This window comes from Cricetulus griseus, chromosome 3, assembly GCF_003668045.3.
Source record: "Cricetulus griseus strain 17A/GY chromosome 3, alternate assembly CriGri-PICRH-1.0, whole genome shotgun sequence".
In the NCBI taxonomy this organism is placed as follows: domain Eukaryota; kingdom Metazoa; phylum Chordata; class Mammalia; order Rodentia; family Cricetidae; genus Cricetulus; species Cricetulus griseus.
The window spans coordinates 178,885,354-178,908,743 of record NC_048596.1 but is presented as its reverse complement, the minus strand read 5'-3'; the positions used below and the strand labels follow the sequence as shown (position 1 = coordinate 178,908,743).

Below are 23,390 nucleotides of genomic sequence, written 5' to 3'. Positions count from 1 at the left end.
GCCAAGCACAGTTACGATCAATTAATTATAGAAATCTTTCTGTGTGTCAGACACTTTTAGGGGCCTTATATTCACTTTTCACTTGATCTTTGCAGCAACCTTTCTATGAATACTATTCTTATCTACATTTCCTAAAATGAGCAAGATGGGTTCAGAGAAAGCAGTCAGCTTTCTGAGAGCTGACAAGTGGTAAACTGACATTCATACAAACATGGCTGCTAAATGGAAATGAAATGATGTGAGGATGAAGGCTGCAGCTAACCCAACATCTCTCTGCTTGCAGAAGCTGACTGGGGAAGTGGGCAGCCCTGATGTGATGTCCTCAATACATGAAGATATTCTATTCCAGAGGAGGTCTACTTGACACATCTGGGAGGCCACGTCCGAAAGCCTGCCACTCTGTTGGTGTAGGGAGTGACAACTGCATTCTCCTGTGCCTACTGCATAACCAAAAATGAAGGAGAACTACTGTTTACAAGCTGCCCTGGTATGCCTGAGCATGCTATACCACAGTCAGGCATTTGCCCTGGAGCGACGAAACCACCTGCGGCCCTCATTCCATGGACACCATGAAAAGGGCAAGGAGGGACAGGTGCTGCAGCGCTCCAAGAGAGGCTGGGTCTGGAACCAGTTCTTTGTGATAGAAGAATACACTGGGCCTGACCCTGTGCTTGTGGGCAGGGTAAGGCTACTTATATTCAATACTGATCAATCTGTATGTCTTCATCATAGGAAGGATATGAGCAGGGCAAAAATGGAGCAAAAAAAAAAAAGCAGAAAAAAAAACAGGCAAACTAACAAACAGGCAAAAGCAAGACTCAATAAAACAAAAACAAAATAAAAGCCCATTTAGACAGCACTAATGACCAGCTGTCATTAAAAAGATTATCACTATATATATATATATATATATATATATATATATATATGCTAAATGTTTTTCTCCCTCATTCATACACTTATCCACACTGAGAACGCTTCTAAATTCCTCTTCTTGTATCATAAGAACTCTATTTGTAAAAATTGCTTTGTAGTCTATTGAAAGAAATACTGCCTTAATTTACTGAATCATTCTTCAACTGGAGAATTTCTCTGATTATATCCTAACTCCAACTTGCCTGTCCCCATTTTAATGTTCTCATGTTTCCTTGTACACTGTCATCATAGCTTCCTTTCTGTTTCACTCATACCTTGCTCTTTAACCAAATTTTGTTCTACTTTGTATGAAGGATTAGATTACCTCCAAATCCTCAAGTCTTGGTACTAACCCCAAAAGCAAGGATATGAATTTTTGTGTGTCCTTAGTATAGGAGTGATTTATCCTTATTACCTTCAGACCTAGATTTCTGCTTCTGCTTAGGTTTTGCATTTGTTATGCAAAAGCATCAAAAATATAAATGTGGAGAGTCCAAAAAGATACTTGGCAAACTGACCTCTTACTATTTATTAAAATAAAATATGTGTGTCCTTTAGATAATACTGACAATAGCTATTAGGAGACAGGTATTTCCATACACACAAATTGAGGCAATACTATGTGGAGAAAGAAGTGATAGGCAGAGGATAAATCAGGGTAAAGCAATACCTGACCTTAAATAACATAGGGAAAAAGAGGCAGTCATGCATTCAATTAAGAAAGAAAAATTCCAGCTAGAATGAGAAGAGTAATGAAATTCAATTTAATCATTATGAATTTATGTCCCTAATATTTGTGAAAAATAGAGGGTACTCAGCTAATAACTTCTGACCTGAAAGGTAAACAGAAATAGTTCAACATAGAGGAATAAATATAAACATAGATGGTAGAGATACACACCTTTTGAACCCCAAGGATGGCAACAAAGTTGCCTTACTTGTTCTTTTATATGAAAACAGCATTCTATTTTTATATCATTGATTTTTATACTCCATGAGTGTTTGTGATGATCTCAACATAATTCAGAGCTGGGAATAGGTTTTCTAGAAATGAAGTACTAAATAATTTCGTTCATGTATACATAAAGTGAAAACAGTTTTGATAAAATGGAAAAACAGAGAAATATTAGACAAGCAAACTTCATAGGCTGAAGTGTTGTGCTAGTCCACAGAAAGGAAAAAGACAGTCCAGAAAGGCGAGGCAATGTAATCTGAGCAATGTTCAGAGCTGGGCATGAACTGCCCTGAAAAAATGACCTTCTGTTTTGTCTCTGCCTTAGAGGGGAACAGTGTGTGTTGAGACTTGGTGGTTGCAGAGAAGACAACACTTAATGAGTCAGATGAGTTTTCTCCTCTCTGGATCTAGCAAATATTGTACTACTAGAGAGAAACACAGGGATGAAGAGAAGGGGAAACATGGCATCATCTCCTGTATGATTTTGAAAATTTAGTCTCCCAAATGAATGTTGGTTAGATGGTGTGTGTGTGTGTGTGTGTGTGTGTGTGTGTGTGTGTGTGTGTGTGTGCAGCTGGATCTGACAAATCTTTCCTTTTCCTTTTGAAATAGTGCTGAGATGGATCTCCCTCAAGTCAGAGCAATGGTTTGCTTTTTCTCTAACAACCTTTGAATAGTGACATTCAAGGTTGAATGCTTTAAAATTCCCTGAAAAGGTAGAATTTGGCAAAGCAAAAAGACTTGCAGTTTTCATGTCAGAAATTTAGCCCGTGTCATGCTGTTCTGTGCAATGAGAGAAGCCATCAGTCTTTGGCGTCAGGAACTGCCTGTGCATGCCTCTGCAACTGGACCCTTGATAGTGCTTTCTGTGTTCCCAAACTGCTTTTGTGTAGAACCTAATAAATAGTATTGTCAATATAATAGATTATCTTTGTGTGAGAGGAAAACTAGGGAATGCTTATCCAACTTTTAAATCTTGGAGGGAGTAGAAACAAAGGAGAAACATGATGAAGAGAATGATTGGTAAACATTTCAGGTACTTGAATCATTCTGAATTGCATTTCTCTGTTTTCCTATGCAATGTGTGAAGACGCTTAGAAACTTGCAATGGCTTGACATTCATATTTATTTCTTCATCCCTCATTCATGGGACTAAACCTCTATCTTCTGACACTTGTGAAGCAGAGAGTTCAAAAAGGAACACAACAATCCTAGATAGGATAAGAGAGAGGAACACAGACAATGAAGAAAATGGAATGATGATTGTTCACTTGAAGTCTATAAAGTAGCCAAATTCTTAAGAAATACATCAGCCATATTTTATTAAAATGGTGGATTATTTTGTCTCAGTGGGTCTCTACTTCTGCTTCAATCTAACAAGTTTTAAAGTAAAGTTTGTTTGCTTTCCCTGCTCTAGAAGTCCTGGAGTCTTCCACCAAAATGGTCTTTGTGTTTACCTCTAAGCTGAAATATTTGATGTTTCACTAAAACACTACAAATAAATTAGATATCTTTTGGTAAATTTAAATGGTACAAACATTTTAAAAAGTAGTATATTCATGTTGTTTTCTTGTGAACCTTGAGCAAGCTATGTAGGCTGTAGTTTCATAATAATGATAGAAATTTTGCTGAAAGTAAAGAAATGATATTTGTAAAAATATTAAATTAAATTTCATTAAATATTCAATGAAAATTAGTAATAATTTTATTATTGTGAATGTTTATTTTTTGCTGAATTTTCATATGAAACAGGTTTACTCAATGGATATTTTTAAATGTCTTAGCTAATTTTCAATACTATAAGACAATGAAAATAACATTTATATTTTCCTATAAGAGGAGATAATGGAGGCTAAGGAACTCATAAATCATGATTGATGGCTGGGCAGTGGTGGCGTATGTCTTTAATCCCAGCACTTAGGAGGTAGAAGCAGGCTGATCACTATGAGTTTGAGACCAGCCTGTTCTACAAGAGCTAGGTCCAGGACATCCCCCAAAGCCACAGAGAAACCCTGTCTCAAAAAAACCAAAAAAAAATCATGATGATGAAAAGAAAGTGCAGGGAGTTTATTGCTGAAGAAAAAATAGTGAAGTGTGCTCTGAATCACAGAGCACAATTGGGGCAGAGCTAGTAGAAAAGGTGTCTAACTGAAAAGAATGGATTCTTGATCATAGTCAATATAGATTTAGGCAAAAAATATCTCTAAATTCTCTGGAAAAAAGTGAAAAATCCAAGGTTACTGGAGGTTATTTCAAGCGTCTAAGGACTACATGTCCATCACCCTGTTTCACCATCTTTTGTGGTCATCGGAGACTCTTCTAAGAAGATAACAGCCCAGATGTTAGACCCTGAGTACTAGAAAGCAGCTGTAAAAGTCTGATTAGTTGAATTACTTGTAGTCAAAAAAAAAAAAAAACCTGGACAATACAAATGTCTTTTGAGGAGGATCTCTGAAAGAAATGACAACAATATCAAGTGGAGTATCATAAAGAAGCCCCCCTGAATATGGATGTTGAAGGGGCTACAGATGTTACAATTAGAGGAACCTGCAAGAATAATATGTAGTCTCTGGCCTGGTATTATGTGAAATTAAGTGAGGAACATTTATGAATCTGTGAAGATAAGCTTGTATATGTCTCATAGAGGGGTCATAAGAAATTGGTAAAAAATGGTATTTCTAGTTAGAGAAGGAAAGGGAGTAAAAATTGAGAGGAAGATACTGCATGAATTCATGTTTACCTCAAATATATATGTATGCATTTCTTTCAAAATAAATATTGAGGCAGATATGTCTTATCTCTTTTGTATGCATGTACACATATGTGTGTGTGTGTGTGTGTGTGTGTGTGTGTGTGTGTGTGTGTGTATGTGTGTAGGGAAAAGGAGAGAGGAAGAACATTGAATTTCAGAATTAAAAATGTATTTATATATTAGCCCATCAGAACCCAACTTAATGACCTTAGCCATGGCAGTATTCCAAGACCAGTTTTCAACATTCAGAAAAAGTTGGAGGAAATGATTAGCTCTTATGATATATGTGTGTGTTTATGCATATGCACATATGTGTACATAGTGTAGCAATCAGCCTGTGAGTTTTTATTGTGTTCCTTATAAAATTACAAATCCTGTTTTCTCTTTTTCTAGCTTCATTCTGATATTGACTCTGGTGATGGGAACATTAAATACATTCTCTCAGGTGAAGGAGCCGGAACCATTTTTGTGATTGATGACAAATCAGGGAACATTCATGCCACCAAGACACTGGACCGAGAAGAGAGAGCCCAGTACACTCTGATGGCTCAGGCAGTGGACAGGGACACCAACAGGCCACTGGAACCACCATCAGAATTCATTGTCAAGGTCCAGGACATTAATGACAACCCTCCGGAGTTTCTGCATGAAACCTATCACGCCAATGTGCCTGAGAGGTCCAATGTGGGTGCGTAAGTGGGGCTCACCTACTCCACTTCTAGCTGATGTCTCTGCAGGTGGACAGGCTAGTGCTTGTCCTCCCAACTCAGGAGCCAGAGCTTGTGTTGCATCTTTATTGAACATTAACAAGGAAAACATTGCCTAGTTGGATTTTTTTCCTGTATTAAAAATAGTTTCCTTTCTTATACAATATATCCTGATTATGGTTTCCTCTTTTTCTACTCCTCCCTGTTCATCCCTGTATCCCCTCCCGTCTGACTTCCTCCTATTTTTGTCTCTCAGTAGAAAAGAAACAGGTTACTGAGGGATAACAATAAAAGAAAATATAATAAGATATAATAAAATCTAATGCTTGGAAATAGGACAATAGAAACAAACAGAAGGGAAAGGACCCAAGAAAAGGTACATAAAGCAGATATAGACACAGAAACTTGAATTTTTAAATCTTCATAACAGACTTGAGGTTGTGAAGTCAAGAGATATTAACTGTGAAGAGTTTAAGGGGGATATTATGATTCAGTTTAGCAAATTCTGAACTGGAGTGTCAGCTGTGTGATGTGGCACCAGTTAATATCATTTCTTCCTTTGTGGAATGAGACTAACAATTTCCCATCTTCAAGGAGTATTGATAATATGCATCCAATCACTATTGCATATTGATGTTCAATAAGTAACAGCAATGATAATGTTTGTTGCATGTGGGATTTGTGCTAATTGATTGTGAACCTAACCTATTGAGCTTAACTTGGCCATAATTAAATTTTGCAAAGCAGTTGATCTAGTTGGCCATGTATAAATGAGAAACAAAAGCAGAAACAATTAATTTTACAGGTTCACTTGTACTACTTAGTCCATCCAGCATGCATTGAACACTGTCATCATCTGATAATCTCAATACACTTAAAGACACATTGCTTTTCTCAGCGATGGAATTCTAAATGTTTCTCAAGTAGCTGCCTCCTAGGTATCAATTCCATTTGAATTTATAGAATGCATGGTTATGGTCTTTTGAGGCTGTCTGATCCATTGACCTTGAGTGAATATAAAGACAATCAGGGATAGGTATTCATTTTACAAATGAGAAAAACAAGCACTGAATATGAGTATTACCTTACTTAAGAGAGTCAGCTGTGACTGTAGGAGTCTAAGGACCTTCCAGTATGTGTGTGAAGCTCTAATGAAAGAAATGCCATTGTCCTACATGCAAACTAAGGTCTTCTGTTACTGAGTAAAAGCCAGGATGATTCTTCCTTTCCATCACTTTTTCTTGGCCTGTCCTTTGTCTGCCCTATCTGTAAGCCATGTAGATGAGTTCTGTACCTGACAGGAGGAACCCTGCCTCTGCTGGACAATGACAGAGAACGACTTTGGGTCTTATTATTGATGGAACTGGATTAGACTCCTGACTCTGACAATAAATTACCTTGAAAGAGACTTCAATATGACATATTTCTTATACCAAATATTCCCCAAGTAAAATAGATGCAAAATGTCTAGCGGAGGAATGTTAACACTTTACATGGAATTTAACCCAAACACTGCTTGGCAGAGATAAATTGGATAATTGCTTCTTCCCTCCTTCCATCTCCTTTCTCTCTACTCTAATGATCAACATACCATTTCCCAGACTGTTACTGTGAGATTCTGTCATCCTATTCCTGATTTCCCTTTCTTCTGATATAGGAATTTGTCTTTTAGATCCAATTGGGTGCTCACTGATGATTTCTATTGCATATCTACCAGACCCAACAAAGATAGGAAAAATGCAATTTTCATGCCAGTAGGGAACAGAATTCCATATAATATGTATAGCCATAAATTAATTAAAATTTAGTATTAGAAGTAATTTTATTACAGGCAAAGCAACAATAAAATGATGTATCAGTTGTTACAGATAGGAGAGTGCACTCTGTCCTTTCATCAAAAGCAATTCATTGCTAATTATCATTTATTACACTCTCTGGGAAGATTTTTATTTAATTATCTGATATACTGAATATTTCCATCACATAGTTCTAAGAATGTTCGACAGGGATGTTCATATTATTATTTTAACTATACAGCCAGACTGGAGGCACTGTGAGTATAGAAAATTTAGTTTTAAGCCATGAGAATTAAAAAGAAATGTAAGAGGAAAATGAGAAAAGGAAGAATAAATGGAGGGGCGTGTTTTGCCCATGAACTTCAGGAAAATAATGTAAAATAATACCATATTGACTAGTTTTGGGCCACTGTTCAGGACTTGAAATTAAAGGAAATTCTGTAAACACTGATGTATTTGAAAAGTTTAGTGGGTTTTGCTCATTGCTTTGTTTCCCCTTTTAGGAACTTCAGTAATCCAAGTGACAGCCTCCGATGCAGACGACCCCACTTATGGAAATAGTGCCAAGTTAGTGTATAGTATTCTTGAAGGACAACCCTACTTCTCAGTGGAGGCCCAGACAGGTATAGTGGATTGCATTATCATTATGAGCAGTGGCACATTGGAGTCAATAAGTAGTCAATCCCTGTTCATTTAATTGCTTTGGCTATAAAATCCCTTAAACTTGAAGGAAATAAAGGGGACACTCTGGCGGGTTAGTATGAGGGCCTGAAAGCCTATACACATGCTGGGCATATGGCTGAATGGTGCAAAACCCAATTATTAGTGACCTAGCTCATAATGATGAATATTTTAAAATTCAACTTATGAGATAGAAGTGTCTTAAATTGTGGATCCATATTAAAATGACACAGAAACTGTTATAAAGTAGTTAAGTTTCAAAGTATCTTTGGAAGACCACTGGGTAAACTCAGCAGTGTCAGGAGTAATGGTTAATGTTCATGTTACAAGAAGATTCAGCACATTTGCATCCTCACTTGCTGTGCAATAGATTCTCAAAGGATGTTATGAAATAAAGAGCAAACAAACAAAATGAATCAATACACAACACAAACTAAAACCGTGTTGTTCTTCATTTATATCAAATGTGATTCTCAATAAGAATAAACACTACAATCCTATGAAACTGGTCTTCCATATTATTATAACAGGGACATTTTCATAAAATTTTTAGCTTTTACATATTGTTTCCTGATTTGGTACTTTCTCATTTGCTTGTTTAGTTACTACCTATCTATGCATTAATTCATTTCACTATTCTGCTGCAAACAACAACTTGTTTAGTTATTGTCTATGGTTTCATAAAGCCATTTGCCACTAATTTTTAGTTAAACCAAGGATAAATATGGGATTCATCTAGGGATTTACACATGTTGAAAAACTCTAATCTTTGTCTTGGGGAGCTGGGGCTAGTAACTACCAATTGATACATACAAAACTATCTAGCATATGAGGAAAATAAGGTCTCAGCAGTTCCAGGGTATTGCAAAGAAACAAGTCAACATTGGGGCTTGGGAAAGCATAGCAAAGACCAACACTTCCTCTTTGCTTTTTGTATTTATGCTACAGATATTACCTTATTCACTGAGTGTGAACACTTCCATATGATCCCTGGAGATGTATGTTAGCATGCTTTTCATGCAAATAATGTTTCAATGTACAGGATTCATGAATAATTCAATAATTTATCATGCTTGTCAGTGACAGGTGGCTTTAGACCAAATCTTTGTACAAGCTTTGCTCATCTTTATTAGTCATCAGTTCACTTATTTAAAAATCAATATAAGGATTTTAATGTATTGCATAAAATTTCTGGCCCCTCTGTAAACTTTGTATGGGATGTAAAAATGTTTCTAATGATTACATGTAGGACTAGATTCCTGAAGGTTTTTGTTAGAAGTTCAGAAGTATGGATTCAGTTATGTAAAGACATACACTAGGCACTTGTCCTTTTAATGTTCAGGATTCTTGTGCCTGAGATTGTTACTTACATGACTAGTAAAAACAAAACTAATTAATACTATGGAAGTAGTTTTGCTTGACAATAGGTACTTTGGGCACAAGTTCTTTCTGTTAAAACTGTCATGTCAAAATGACTTTTCTTTGAGCAAACAGATTCTTTTTTTGTATCTTTACCTTTCCAAGATCTAAAATATTTTTTCTTGTTGAAAATTTGTCATGAATGAATAGCTGTGATTTTTTATTGCTTACCTTCCAGGTATCATCAGAACAGCCCTTCCCAATATGGACAGAGAAGCCAAGGAGGAGTACCATGTGGTGATCCAGGCCAAGGACATGGGTGGGCATATGGGAGGACTCTCAGGGACAACCAAAGTGACAATCACACTGACTGATGTCAATGACAACCCACCAAAGTTTCCACAGAGTAAGTAGTTGAAGTTGGCATTTTACTACTGTACAGCCAGATCCTCATCTTTTCACTTACTCTGAATTTATTCAGCTTTCAAAAAGAAAAGTCTAGAAAACCATGAACCTTTTTCATCATTCTTGCAAAAGACTAAACCAAGATAACAACTTATTTAGAAACACACAAAAGAAAGTTAGATAGTATAGGGATAATGAGAAGAAAGGAAGATATTAAAAGCTCTGTAACTCCAGAGACAGAAAATCTGTGTTTCTAGGTATTTTAGTTACTAGGTTATTAGTCATGCAAGGTAGAAATCAATTACCCTTTCTCTCCCTGTCTTCATTAATATCCTGTATGTTAACAGTACTTTGATCTACTGTTTATTGTTCCATAACAAACTGCCCCAAATATTAGAGATTTAAAATAATAATTTATTTGTGCCTTGACTTTTCAATTTGTGCAAAGCTTAGGAGAAATTTCTCCTTTATTTTCACTCCAGCATTGGCTGGTGACAGCTCACCTGAGGTTGAAAGCCCCACTTCTAAGATTACTTACAAGGCTGGCAAGCTGAGATTGACTTTTGCTTCCTCTCCACATGAGCCTTTCTGTGGCTGAGTTCTGATCATAAGAACTCCAAGACCACAGGAACCAACTGCATTGCCTTCTCTGAAATGACTGCAGAAGTCACGTGGCTTCTTTCACTGTACCCATTAAGCTGCCAACATTTAAGAGTAGTTCGTCCAGACCTCACCTTTCTATGGAAGGACCATAATATAATGTTGAAGAGAGGCCTGTAGGATGCAAGATATTCTTGTCTATTTTAAGAAGATGACATCCTAGTATGTAATTTAAATATAATTATTATTGTTTGTATTAACCCAGCTAGTGCTGATTCTTACATCATCTGAAAAAAATTGGCAAAAATTGTTTAGCCATTGTTATTTTTATTATTGTACATAATTTACGAAACTAATGAGGGAAATAAAGATGAACAAAGGGCGAAAGACATGGCTAGGTAGTTAAGAATATATACTACTTTTTTAGAATACTGATATTGGTGGCTCCTCCCTGCCTGTAATTCAGCTCCAGGAGGATCTATCTTTCTCTTCTGGTCTCTGCTGTACATGCACTCTTGTGCCCATAGGCATAGATATATTCTTAACTAAAAATAAGATAAATTTATAAATTATGTGCCTATGTGGGATACATATATCTATGAGAAGGTATCCACAGAAGCCAGAGATGTCAGATTTCTTTAGAACTGTAGGTATAAGTGTTTATAAGTTTCCGGGTTTGGGTGGTAGGAACTAAACTCTGGTACACAGGAAGAGAAACATGAGCTCTTAACCAAGGAGCAGCCACCTCCAGCACCAAATTAAACAACTTTTTTGATAAAATGGTATAGAAATACTGAACTTAATAATAGATGCTAATTGTACCATCATTTAATTAGTGGTTACTAATACTATAAATATTTAACATAAGGTGACATTTTATATATAAAAATGGGGATTCTATGGAAAGTACAATGAGTGGCCTAAAGAATTTCCGAAACCATAATTTAACACAAATATGTTTGTGTACAAAAGTGAATGTAGAGTTATAACATAGTCGTAATAATTCTGCAGTTTCTAGTAATGGAAAAACAACAGTCACAATGAGAATCCTGTTCATTAGAGCCTCTTCCTGTAGAGGACTTGAGGTCAGTGGCCAGCACCCATATCAGGAAGCTCAAAATTTACCTGTAGCTCCAGATACAGAGGATTTGACTCCCTTTCTCTTCTCTGCAGGCACGTTCCCTGACACATAATGCAAACTCAAAGGGATAAATACACATACACAGACACAATCTTAAAAGTACAAATTAACCGAAAGTAAGTCATTTTAAGAGACATCTTGGTTATTCAAAGGAATCCAAAGGTAACAATCTACACAGTAGAGATATCAAAGGAGAGGATTCTGAGACACATATCAGCTTTTGGGGATTCCAAAAGAGGTGGAGTAACCTTGCTCTTCCTGCTCAGATTGAAATTTATACAACTTTGCTAGAATTGAGGCTCATACAATGCTGTCAAAGCTGCATAGTCCATTCTGTACAATTGTTCACTACGTCAGAAAAAAAAGGGGTAGACAGCATTATCTGTGGGTGGTCATTAATATACTTTCTTATAAGGAGTCAAATAAATAATATGTCGCTACCATTCCAGTGTCAGTGTTTCACAGCTGTGGACTTGAATGGGATTTGGAGAAAATCACATTATAGTGGGTCTTCTAAACCTTGTTATATATTGATAATTTCTACAGAATGACTCTCTAACTATTCCTTTAATGTGAAAAGAATGCAAAATTAAGTTGAAAGGGGGTGTAATATAAAAGCAAAGGAAACACAGCACTGCAGCTGAGAGAGGAAATGAAGAGGATAGGGGATGTAGCCAGTACCATTGGATTGAACACTGGAGGATAGGGTTCCATCTCTCTATAGTGTGTCTTAAACTTAAACTCATAGACTGCCTTTCCAAAGTGTCATATGACATATATCTGATGTCACTGATATACTGAACACTGTCCAGTTGTTTCCTAAATAAAACTCAACATCTTGTCTATTTTCTAAAGTGCACTTTTGAATACCACCTTCCTACCTATTATTGTCCTGTAACAGAGGTCCCACTCTTACTCTTGTCCTTGCTATCCTGTACCCTTTCAGAATTTTTTCACATGAGGTTCTCTGACTTTTGTTGTTCCTGGCCCTCTAACTTATGTTACACATATTCCTACACTTATCTTGTTCAGTTCCTTCTATCCTTCCAAGTCTCCTCACCCACACATACAAACAGTGATATGTGTCCACTCACATTAATCTGTATAGAAAAACATTTATCTCACACTTCCATATGTACAGTCACTCATATATAGCATAGGCACAAACTTAATTGCCTATACACTTGTGTAATGTAAATACTACACACACACACACACACACACACACACACACACACACACACACATTACCTTTTATCCCTTACCACAAATTATTATTAGCCTATAACATCATAATGTATATAGATGCATTTTCTTTTTTCTGTACCTCTGCTAAGGGAAGAATCATAAAGCTCTTTTTATTACCAAGTTTCAGAGCCAAAGGAGTATGTTACATCATTTATATTCCTGATAAGTATAAATTTCACTGTGTGGCATCATTTATATTTCTGATTAATATAAATATAAATATGGAGGGAGTAGAATATCTAAATGCTTCCAGAGAATTCCATGCCTGACCTAGTGGGAAGGGTAAGATGAGAGACAAATATATCTGTAAGAAAGAGATAATTTTGAAAGATAAGATTTTTATTTATCTCTAAAATAATTATGAAGTGCTGGAAGGCTTTAAAATATAGGGGTGATTTTGCCTTTCTGTTTTTGCTCCTCCTTGAGCAATTAGCAGTGGTAGAGGGAAACCTTGGAAATAGTTTGTGTGATATCGTGAAAAAACCAAAGGTAGACTCAGCTGTTCATATATGTGGAGTCTTTCATAGTTCTTCATCACTCTTTTCCTTTCTCTCATGTAACAGGTGACCCCATCATCTCACCCAAGACCCCAATATTGTTTTATCATTTTGTAAAGAACACATTCTTCTAGCAAGCAGGCCATCTGGGACTCTCTTCCCATCCATCCACTTCTCTTCCAGGTTCTGCCAATAGAAAGTTCAATTTTAAACCCTTTGAGAAATTTACTGAAATTCAATGAAATCTCAAGTCTTACAACTGCCAAATAAAAAGGAAAATAAAAGTAGATGTCTTCTTCTTTCAGGCGTGTACCAGATGTCTGTTTCAGAAGCAGCTGTCCCGGGGGAGGAAGTAGGAAGAGTGAAGGCTAAAGACCCAGACATTGGAGAAAATGGCTTAGTCACGTACAATATCGTTGATGGAGATGGCATAGAACTGTTTGAAATCACAACAGACTATGAAACACAGGAAGGTGTGGTGAAGTTGAAAAAGGTAGGTTAGAGGAATCAGACATGTCAGTCAGGTGATCTGTGTTACCCAGGCAACCTGAAGAAGGGGACTGATGGGTAAGAAATGTGCTTGTGAAACACTGAGGGATGACCTCATCAATTTGCGGCTGAGGCCTCAACTCTGGGGAGATAAGAGAAGTCTTTTTCACAGCAATATTGTAGAAGGTGCTGGCCAAAGAGCAGATTATACCTGTCTGAAGTGGCTGATTTGTTCTCCTGTGTTTTGACAAAATTATCTGGTGGGAGAAAAGACAACTTGAACTCCTGGATTTTGGAAAAGCAACTCTAATTTCCTTGAGATCTGCTAGCCTAAGTCAACTGATACAGGCTGTACAATAGTCTTACTTTAAACATCCCTAGTTCACTGCACTGTGGGATTTCCATGAAATTTTAACCAATCTCCATTTCTCTTTTTTTTTTTCAAATATGATCTTGAAATAACAGTGAGGATTCTTCCTCCTAATTCAGTTAAACTATCATCAGAAACAAAACATATCCCTCCTCTATATTGATTACACATCTGAGCTTATTACTTCTTTCTGTTTGGCTTTATATAAATCAATCTCATATTTACTCAGTATTGCCTATTGGACAGAAGAATCCCACCTCTCATTCATTTTTAACATGAGAAAGTCATATGAGATAAATTGCTCCAATGACCAATAATCCCCCAACTTAATGTTGAAATTAAGAATCAGACAGGCTCAGCCACAGACACATAGATACATGTATAATTCAAATATATGGCGTTAGAGGAATGCCCCTCTTATGACACTTTGGAAGCAACTGAGCCAGAAAGTCAGATAAGATTTGCTTTAAAGTGAAGAAACAATTACAGTGCATTTGAAAGCAGTTCCCTTCTGATTTACCACTTGAGAAATCAACACCTCTCCATCATCACAGTGTATGGAGCATTAAATGTGAATTGGTTGAGGGGATTACCTTTGTTTTAATCAAGCATTCATTTTCTACTTGGTTTTATAATATGGATATTAAGCTTCTGGTGTGATAGAAAAGTTTGGATTGTAACATTGAGAGAAAAAAAAATTAAAGTGAAGAGTCAATAAAGAAGCTAATAGCTAGAGAGTAGAAGTTGGCCCTGGGAGACTTTCTTAGCAGGTGGAACACGAGTAGCTGACATTTCACTGTAATATAATGCATATTGGGTGGGTGAAAACACTTAGGGGACATAGAACTAAGAAAAGGTAGGTGACTATACTGAAAGAGCAATGAAATCTCAAGTGGAAATTGAGTTAACGCTCAGATATTTACAAAAGTTTCCCTTCCTGACTATGAGTTTCATGACCAAAGTTGTCTAATTATCAGTCACAAGAGGATGGAAAGCTGTTCTTTCTGGTGTCTCTTTTGAAAAGTAGCACTGTGAACTGTGTGTAGCTGTCAACTTTCTTTGTTAATTAATATTACTATCCCTCCTGTATGACACTGGCATATGAAAGTTGACATCAGCGATTCCTGCCTCCCATCCTTTGTTGTTCAAGTAATTGGGTAGTTGGTTATACAAAGGTTGTCACCTGTTTTGAGTGTATTCAGGGCATAAACACATACTGTTCTCTACAACCCTGAAACATTTAAATCACTCCCATGAAACTCATACATAGCAAATGAGCTCTCTGCATATGATTAATTTGTGCACTTTCCCCCAATTCATTGTTTATTATAGGCAGCAGGATAAGCTTTTACAAAGTACTGACATTTAGATTTAAAACAATGCAGGCTGTTATTTAATTTGGAAGAGAAGCTTTGTCTAAACTTGAGCCATGAAGTTCCAAATGCCCACCAGAATAAAGCAATTAAATGTTAAATTACTAGACTAAAAATATGGATCCTTTTGGAGGACATTACACACAATTTAATAATATAAAGGTATGTGGAAAGATCATAGAAATATTTTTATATTTTGAAGATAGTTTTTCTTTAATATGACATTTTCATTCATCTCTTGATTCATTTGTTTAGGGTAAACCTGGGAATACAAAATGTAAGAGACTGACTGCTAGCCACAGGGAAACACAGATTAACAGGAGAGTTCAGTTAAAAGTTGGTTATGATGAGAGGAGTTTCCTCAGCATTTTCATTATTGAAGTTTCCGGCTTGATAAAACATGCTTATAGGGAATATTCTATACAATGCAGGCTATTTCACAGAACCGGGACCTTCTTTGTGTACAGGTTAATAGACATATACTTTCTCTCACCACACCTTTTGTATAATAGTTAAAAATAATGCCCTAGTTCTTACCAAATACCTTTGGAGTGACTGGGAGAAAATCAGTCCCCATTTGAAAACTCAATTATGTTAAAAAAATATGTATGAGACCATCCCTTATGTGTCAGGAATGGCTTCCAAGAGGAATGCATCCTAAGTTGATTCCAGACAGCTGAACAGCACTTTCCCAGTTTGACAAGAAGAAAGCAAGTACAGGGCTCAGGAAAGACTGGTTTCAGAGAGAATGGGCATAAGGAAGAGACTGAGAGTGGACAAACACAGTAGGAACAGTAGACAATCTGTTGTTGGGGAAAAGGGGCATTTCAAAAGGCTGAATGTGCCATAAAACTAGTGAAGAGAAGATGTCAGGGTCCTTGAGGATTGGGGGAGCTTCCCCCAGTCATGTTTGGAAGGACAGGAATAGATTTTAAACTTGCTGCTCATAGTCAAAATGGTAAATGTACATGACCACATGGTACAGTCATTTGATAGACTCCTTTAAAATCCTTTCCAAAATAATGTTTGTAAATCTTTGATCCCGGTTTAGAGTTTCATGGCAAAGAAGAAAAGCTGTTCTGAGTATTTAACCACTCTCTGTGCAGTTATGTGCAGAACAATGTAAAACCAGATTAGCCTCTAGGTGGCTTGGCGCTCTTAGGAAGGAAAGCACACTCATCTGTCCATTACAGTACCCTGAGCCAGGTAGAAATCCCATCCACTATAAACAAGTGCCTGCATAGCTTCTAAGATGTTTATTTTAAACCAAATAAACTTGTGAGGTAGTATGAGAATAGAAATAGAAGACATGTGACGCGTTCCTTGTTGTAATCAATGTTATGTCTACTTTTTTATTTTTACTTTTATGGTCTGTGTATTTGTACACATAGATGTGGATATATAACATTTGCTTGCTTCCAGTCATAGGGTGATCTGATTTGTTAACTTAATGTCACATCATAAACACTTTACTTGCTGTTATATAACACACATAATCATTTTTAATGACAACATTACATCCCATCCTGTCTATGGACTGTGATTTCCTTAATAAAAGCTCACAGTTGGATTTGCTGTTCTATGTGTACATTTCCCCTGATTAGATATAACCTTATATTATAGCTAACAAATATTATGCTTTTTCAATATTGTTTGTTTGCACTTTCTGTTGAATAAATCCCTGAGGGAGAATTTTCAGAGGTGAAGATTAGTAAGCTGGGGTGGGCATTAAGAATTTTATGGCTTATGCAGTGTGTTGCCTCATTTAGTTTTATTTCAACTATTCATATAACATGAGTATAAATGTCCACATGGGGAACTACCTCAAATCATGCTTGGAAAGAGAAAGGGAACAACTAAGTAAATACTTAGATGTTATCTAGTCATCAGCCTTGCTGTGCATTCACTAAAATGATTGATGCATGTAACTACATGATGCAGTCATTCCTAGCTATAGTGAGACCAAAACCAACAAGTTTCAGTAGATTCCTTGGGCATGCTTCATTGTTAGTAGTAAAGGGCAACATTGAGAGCACACACAGCTGTTTGGGGCTATTGAGCAGGATGTCTAAAGGCAATGAAGCCGTGCTAACTTCCAGAGCACTTAGGAGTGTCTCACAAGAGTGGAAAAAGATGTTCTAGACAAACCATTGCAAATACCTGGAGATCATACCATGGAATTATCTGGATAAAGCAAGTTGGTTAAACTGCAGTATGACCACATATTACTCAACACAGACAGGAATTTATAGTGATAACATGTATCTGGGTACTTGGATATATATCTTTTGCTTTAGGAATGTTAACTGAAAGAAATTTCATCTTTTCTGATTACAAATCACCTGGTTTCAGAGTGATTATATTTCACTGTGTGATTCAGTCTAGTCGTTACAGAGATTTCTGAGAAACTGCAGCAGTCTTGTATTGCCAATCTGCAAATATAATTTATTTTAAATTATAAATTTAAAAAATAAATATTTTTTACTTCAAATTTTATTTTGATGTTACTCTACACATTTTATTTAAATTAGGAACAATTTTGTATTACTTGTCAATCCTAGTTCCCTCTCCCTCTCCTCCTCCCCTGCCCAAGACCAGCCTACCCCATATCCCATCCCCTTTCTGCTCCCTAGGGAGAGTGAGGCCTTCCATGGGGATCTTAAAATTCTGTCATATCATTTGGAGCAGGGCCTATACCCTTCCCCATATGTCTAGGCTGAGAGAGTATTCCTCTATGTGGAGTGGGCTCCCAGAGTCCATTCATGTGCTAGGAATAAATCCTGATCCACTACCAGAGGCTGCATAGATTTCCCAGACCTTCAAATTCACATCCACGTATAGGGGGTCTGGAACAGTCTGGTTTCCCAGCTATCAGTCTGGGTCCATGAGCTCCCCCTTGTTCAGCTCAGCTGCTTCTCACAATACATTCACAGATCCAGGAGCTATTGGGTCCCACCTGGGAAGACAGAATGATGGATAATTAGAGGGCATGTTTAGCAGTAGGAAAAGGGAGTGGTTCTTGATTGCAGTTAAATGAGGGTAGGAGGTAACAGTGTCAAGGATGCTGAATATGCTTAAGCTGAAATGATCATGGTCTTGGGTCCGGAGCAATGCAGAACTGGGTCAGTCTAAGCTTTGTGATTGTATGTCCATTTAGAATAAGTATTTACTGGGCAAATGACAACTGCTTGGAAGACAGATGCCAACCTCAAAAGATCAAGCTAGTTCCAAGTATTTATTGGCTCTGCCTCATTGGAATACTGTTGAGAAAGTTGTTTACAAGTGTTAGAGCTTACATTTGTGCTACAATTTTGCTTTTCACCCTTTGCTAACTCTTTGTATTTCTTATATGGAAGTAAAGGTCACTCACCATCAATCTCCCTATGACTGTGTCCATTCAAATGCTACTTGTTGAGGTTTTATTTTTTTGCTTACTTGTGCAAAAATACATACTACTTATACATGCTATTCTGTATATGGACCAATTTGTCATTTATGTGTTCTGACCAAAAGGAAGGACTGTCTTGGTGTCAATCACTTATTCCTAAGAGAAGGTAACCTAATACAGAATGGACTCAGAACAAACGTTTGGCATGGCATTTTAACTAGAAAGCAGTGAACATCTTTTGAAAAGAAGACTGGGAAACACAACAGATATGTTTTTTTTTTTTTTAATATCCCTGAGATGTTCAAGAAGACAAAATTATGTCAAGTATGTAAGTAGGACTGGAGAGATTTCTCTCAATGGTTAGAGCACTTGATGCATTAACAGTAGGCATAGAGACAGGTGTTCAGGTACCCTGAAGAAAATGGGTTAGTTGAACAGTCTCCTTGGAGTTCTACTGCTATGAAGGAAGTGATAGGGAATCCTGGAGCAGGCTGTCTAGCTAGACTAGTGGCATAGTATAAGTGAGCTCTGAGTTCAGTTGAGAAGCCTTGTGTGCATATCCATGTATAAGGTGGAAGAATATTGAAGAAAACTTCCTGTGTCAGTCTGAAAGGCATTCAAACATACATACACATGAAAAATGGGAGAGGGGAATAAATTAATGTTATCTAACAGCTCTACCGACAAAAGTCTATCCATAAACTATATATGATAAATAGCTGGATGTATATGCTCATAAGGTCACAGCCTTTGGGAAATACAATCTAGTCATAACTAAGCAAAAGAAATTATCAGTATGATGAAGCTAGGATATTATGTAGTTATGTAGCAAGCAGGATGAGGCAGTTGTTGAATAAAACACACCTTTGTCTTTTGGCTAAGGAACAATGTGTCTTTTTATTACCAGATTTGTAGCACTTCACAGAGTGGGCACAAAATGGTTATTATCTCCATTCTTGGGGGCTGCAGAGAGTAAGTTTTGCTTTATGTGGGATGGTGCTTCATTATTTGCCATGTTCTTTGCATCATGTACACCTTGCACCATGTTTCAATGGCTAATTATTCTAAATTTTGAAACCATGGATATTGAATCTGCGTGGATTTTCCTCTCTTTGAGAAACTGTTTGCTTCACTCAGTGAACCAATCAGGTAAAGACCTTCCATTATTCTTTCAAGGAACTGGTTATCAATCTTCTCTTCATTCTTACCAGCCTGTAGATTTTGAAACCAAAAGAGCATATAGCTTGAAGGTAGAGGCCGCCAATGTACACATTGATCCGAAGTTCATCAGTAATGGACCTTTCAAGGACACTGTGACAGTCAAGATTGCAGTAGAAGATGCTGATGAGCCCCCCATGTTCTTGGCCCCAAGTTATATCCATGAAGTCCAAGAAAATGCAGCTGCTGGCACTGTGGTTGGGAGAGTACATGCCAAAGACCCGGATGCTGCCAACAGCCCAATAAGGTACACATGGATTTTTCTTAAGAACACACTGGAAACTTTTGAGGCAGGAAGTTTGGGAAGAGTCTTACAGTAACCAAAGAAAATATACCAAGAACCAAGAACCATTTTAGAATATATCAAGATTCTGGTGGATAAAACTATTAGCCAGGTCTACCTGCCATCTGGAATTGGGATATACTATAAATAATTACTATGGAATAATTATAATAATTTTCTTGTGTTTAATATCTTCTTAAGCCCCACAGACTTTAGTATGTGTGTTAGATATATGATCCAATTTATCTGCACAACATTGTTGTTATATAAACTGTAGTCTCTTAAATTGATCACAAATTGGGGTTCTGTAGGATTAAATAAACAGGATGAAATTTGTGAGCTGTTACAAGTCATAGGGAATTTCTAATCTCCACTTAGCAGTTTGCAAAGGTAACAGAATGACCATCATATGATTTTATTTCGTTAATCAGAAAAAAATATGCAGAATTCTGCCTGGCCTTCCCACCATTGACTAGACCTACTGGCCCATGAGGCAGATGAGCAAAAAGGCATTGTAATGTAATTGAGTCTGAGAAATTATTTGAACCATAGATGTAAAATATTTATGGGGAGCAAATTTGAAGTTGTGTGCAATCCAGTTCCATAGACTGGATTGTCTTTTGTTCTCTACATAGCCACTCCACTATTTTCTTTCTTTGTCTGCCTCCTCAGAATCTCTCTGCCTCCAAGCTCCCAGGCATCATAATTCTATTAACCTTATAGCCAAAATGACTGATATAAAATGCACATTCAAATATCATATGATTGAAAAGCAGAAAAATACTGTGACTGAATTGTCTGTCATTAATTTCCCTTCCATAATAATATAGTATCTTATTTAAGCATCATCTTCAATGCCCTTACTAGATTTAGTCATTATCTAAAGCAAGTGTTCTAACTTTTAATTCCCATCCTTTACATGTTCTGTCTTCAAACTGAAATCTCTGCTTTCCAAGTTGCATTGTCAGGCTTGTTATGCGCATCTCAAATGGGGTTGTGACTCTCTCATCCAAGTTTCATCCTTTTAGCCTAATCCAGACACCATTTTCTCTTATACTTCCCTTTCTCCTCCCTTGAATCCATAGTTTCATTCTATGTTTCATTGCCTATTTCCCTATGAAAAAATTCCATATCATAAATTATAATATACATTCTTTCAAAGTATACAAGTATTTATTTACACTTAAGTAAGCTAAATACTACATGCAATATTAGATAAATGGATGTTTCCAAATAGTGTCTTTTGGATAATCAACACTGCTGTACATTATACCTAAAATTCATTTTCATTGCCAAACAATATTCCACCTATGAATGCACAGTATCTTGTTTATGCATATGTCATTTGTATGGGCATTCATGTACTCTTAATTGTTGGGTTTTACAGATACAGCTTCTCTTTACACTGTTCCACAAATCTTTGACACATGTAGGACTTTCTATTGCCTATGCAACTAGAATCAAAATTGCTTGTTCATGTAGCAACATTGTGTTTAAATTTCTGAAATTCTTACAGCAATTTCTATGGTGTTAGTAATGTGGCTTATATCTTTTGTTTCTAGGCACCTCAGTAAATTCCAAACAACATGACATATTTGTTTCACTGATAGCTACTAGTCAGAAGTACCCATGTAGACATCAGTGTAGTAACAGACTGTATCTTCTCGAAAAAAAAACAAAAAACTGTTTATGTCGTTTTCCCATTGTATGGTTGTATTAACCATGTTTATATTATTGGATTATAAGAGTTCATTATATATTCTAGATGCCATTGATTTGTAAATATTTTCTCTCACTATGTGCGCTGCCTCTAAATTTTCCGACTGTTTCTTTAGAGGTGAAACTGTTTTTAGTTATAATTAACTCAACTATTTTCTCCTTGGTTGTTTCCACTTTACTTGTGAGATATAAGAAATTGTGGCCTATTTTAGACAAACTCAAAAATATTTTATCTGTATTTCATTTGAAGACATTTTATAGTTTTAGAATTTTATTTAGATCCCTGATTTATTTCAAATTGATTTCTGGGTATTATGGGGAGAAGAGCATCATATTGCCTTGGGTCCCTTTATATGTGTATCCCTAAATATGCCAGTGTCAAACAGTTTTGATTATTGTAACTTTATAAGTTTTTATGTGAGCAACTATGATTCTTTTAGTATTTTTGTATGTTATACATATAGGAAAGGCACAATGGCCTGATTTTGCATTGTCCATGGAAGCATCCATGCTAAAAATGCAGAGATCCTGCATCCTATGCAGTATAAAATGTTAATGAGCTACCCTTTGCCATCAGATGTTTGCTGACCCATATTCTGGGTAATCAGTGATTTTTTCCACTAACTGTGGTACATGTCCATAGTGGATAACTGTTTTCTGAATGAATAAGTTAATGTCCCTGATTTGTCTTAGAAGCACAGATTCTTAGGTCTGGAAGTGATTACATTCTCTTCCGGAACTTATTCAACAAACCTGTATTAAATACACACAAGTGATCCCCAATATATCCAAATAACCTACAGAATAACCTAATGAGGGATGTCTATAGTAAAAATTTACAAACAGGCAACAGCTATGCAAAAAGTCTTAGGGAACAAAATAGAGAGTGAAAAAGCAGGATACCTAAAGTTCTTCTCTGGTCTCTATACTCTACATACTACATATTCATAATACTACATACACTTAAAAACCTCCAGAAACACACCAAATTAAAAAAAATGTGAATCAAGCAAAACAACACACACACAAATATATATATATATATATATATATATATATTATATATATATATGTATATATATACATTCATACACATTGTGATGGGTGTGGTAGAATATGTTTATAATCCTCAACACTAGAGAGGCAGAGATTTGGAAAAATATCTCTACAACTCACTCTCAAGCCTACCTGGCCTACTTGGTGAACTTCATGTTAGGGAGAAATCTTGAATTTAAAACACGATGGGTGGCCATTATGAACATGATTGGTATTAAAAATAGCCAATAAAATGTAAATGTCAATTTAAATTTCCCTCTTGCCACAGTTATAATGACCATTCTCAGCCAGACAACAAAAGCAAAAGAGGAAAATATTAGCAAAGAAATAAAGAAAGGGAAAGACTTATTCACTGTCAATAAGATAGTAGGTTTATATATCCATAATATAAAATAGTACTTGAATTTCAAAAATCAAGAGTAGAAATACCATATGGCT

At 36.4% G+C, this 23,390-nt stretch overlaps 1 protein-coding gene across 2 annotated transcripts in view; it reads left to right on the top strand.

The window, feature by feature from the left end:
• Positions 1-384: 384 nt before the first annotated feature.
• Positions 385-23,390, top strand: part of Cdh11 (cadherin 11) — a 46,356-nt gene continuing 23,350 nt past the window's right edge. For both annotated transcript variants that reach the window (XM_035441423.1, XM_035441422.1), the window contains exons 1-6: positions 385-682; positions 5,016-5,310; positions 7,629-7,748; positions 9,404-9,571; positions 13,362-13,549; positions 19,888-20,141. In XM_035441423.1, coding sequence (XP_035297314.1) covers positions 455-682; positions 5,016-5,310; positions 7,629-7,748; positions 9,404-9,571; positions 13,362-13,549; positions 19,888-20,141 — 1,253 coding nt within the window. In that variant the 5' untranslated portion in view covers positions 385-454. The remainder of the gene's footprint in view (positions 683-5,015; positions 5,311-7,628; positions 7,749-9,403; positions 9,572-13,361; positions 13,550-19,887; positions 20,142-23,390) is intronic.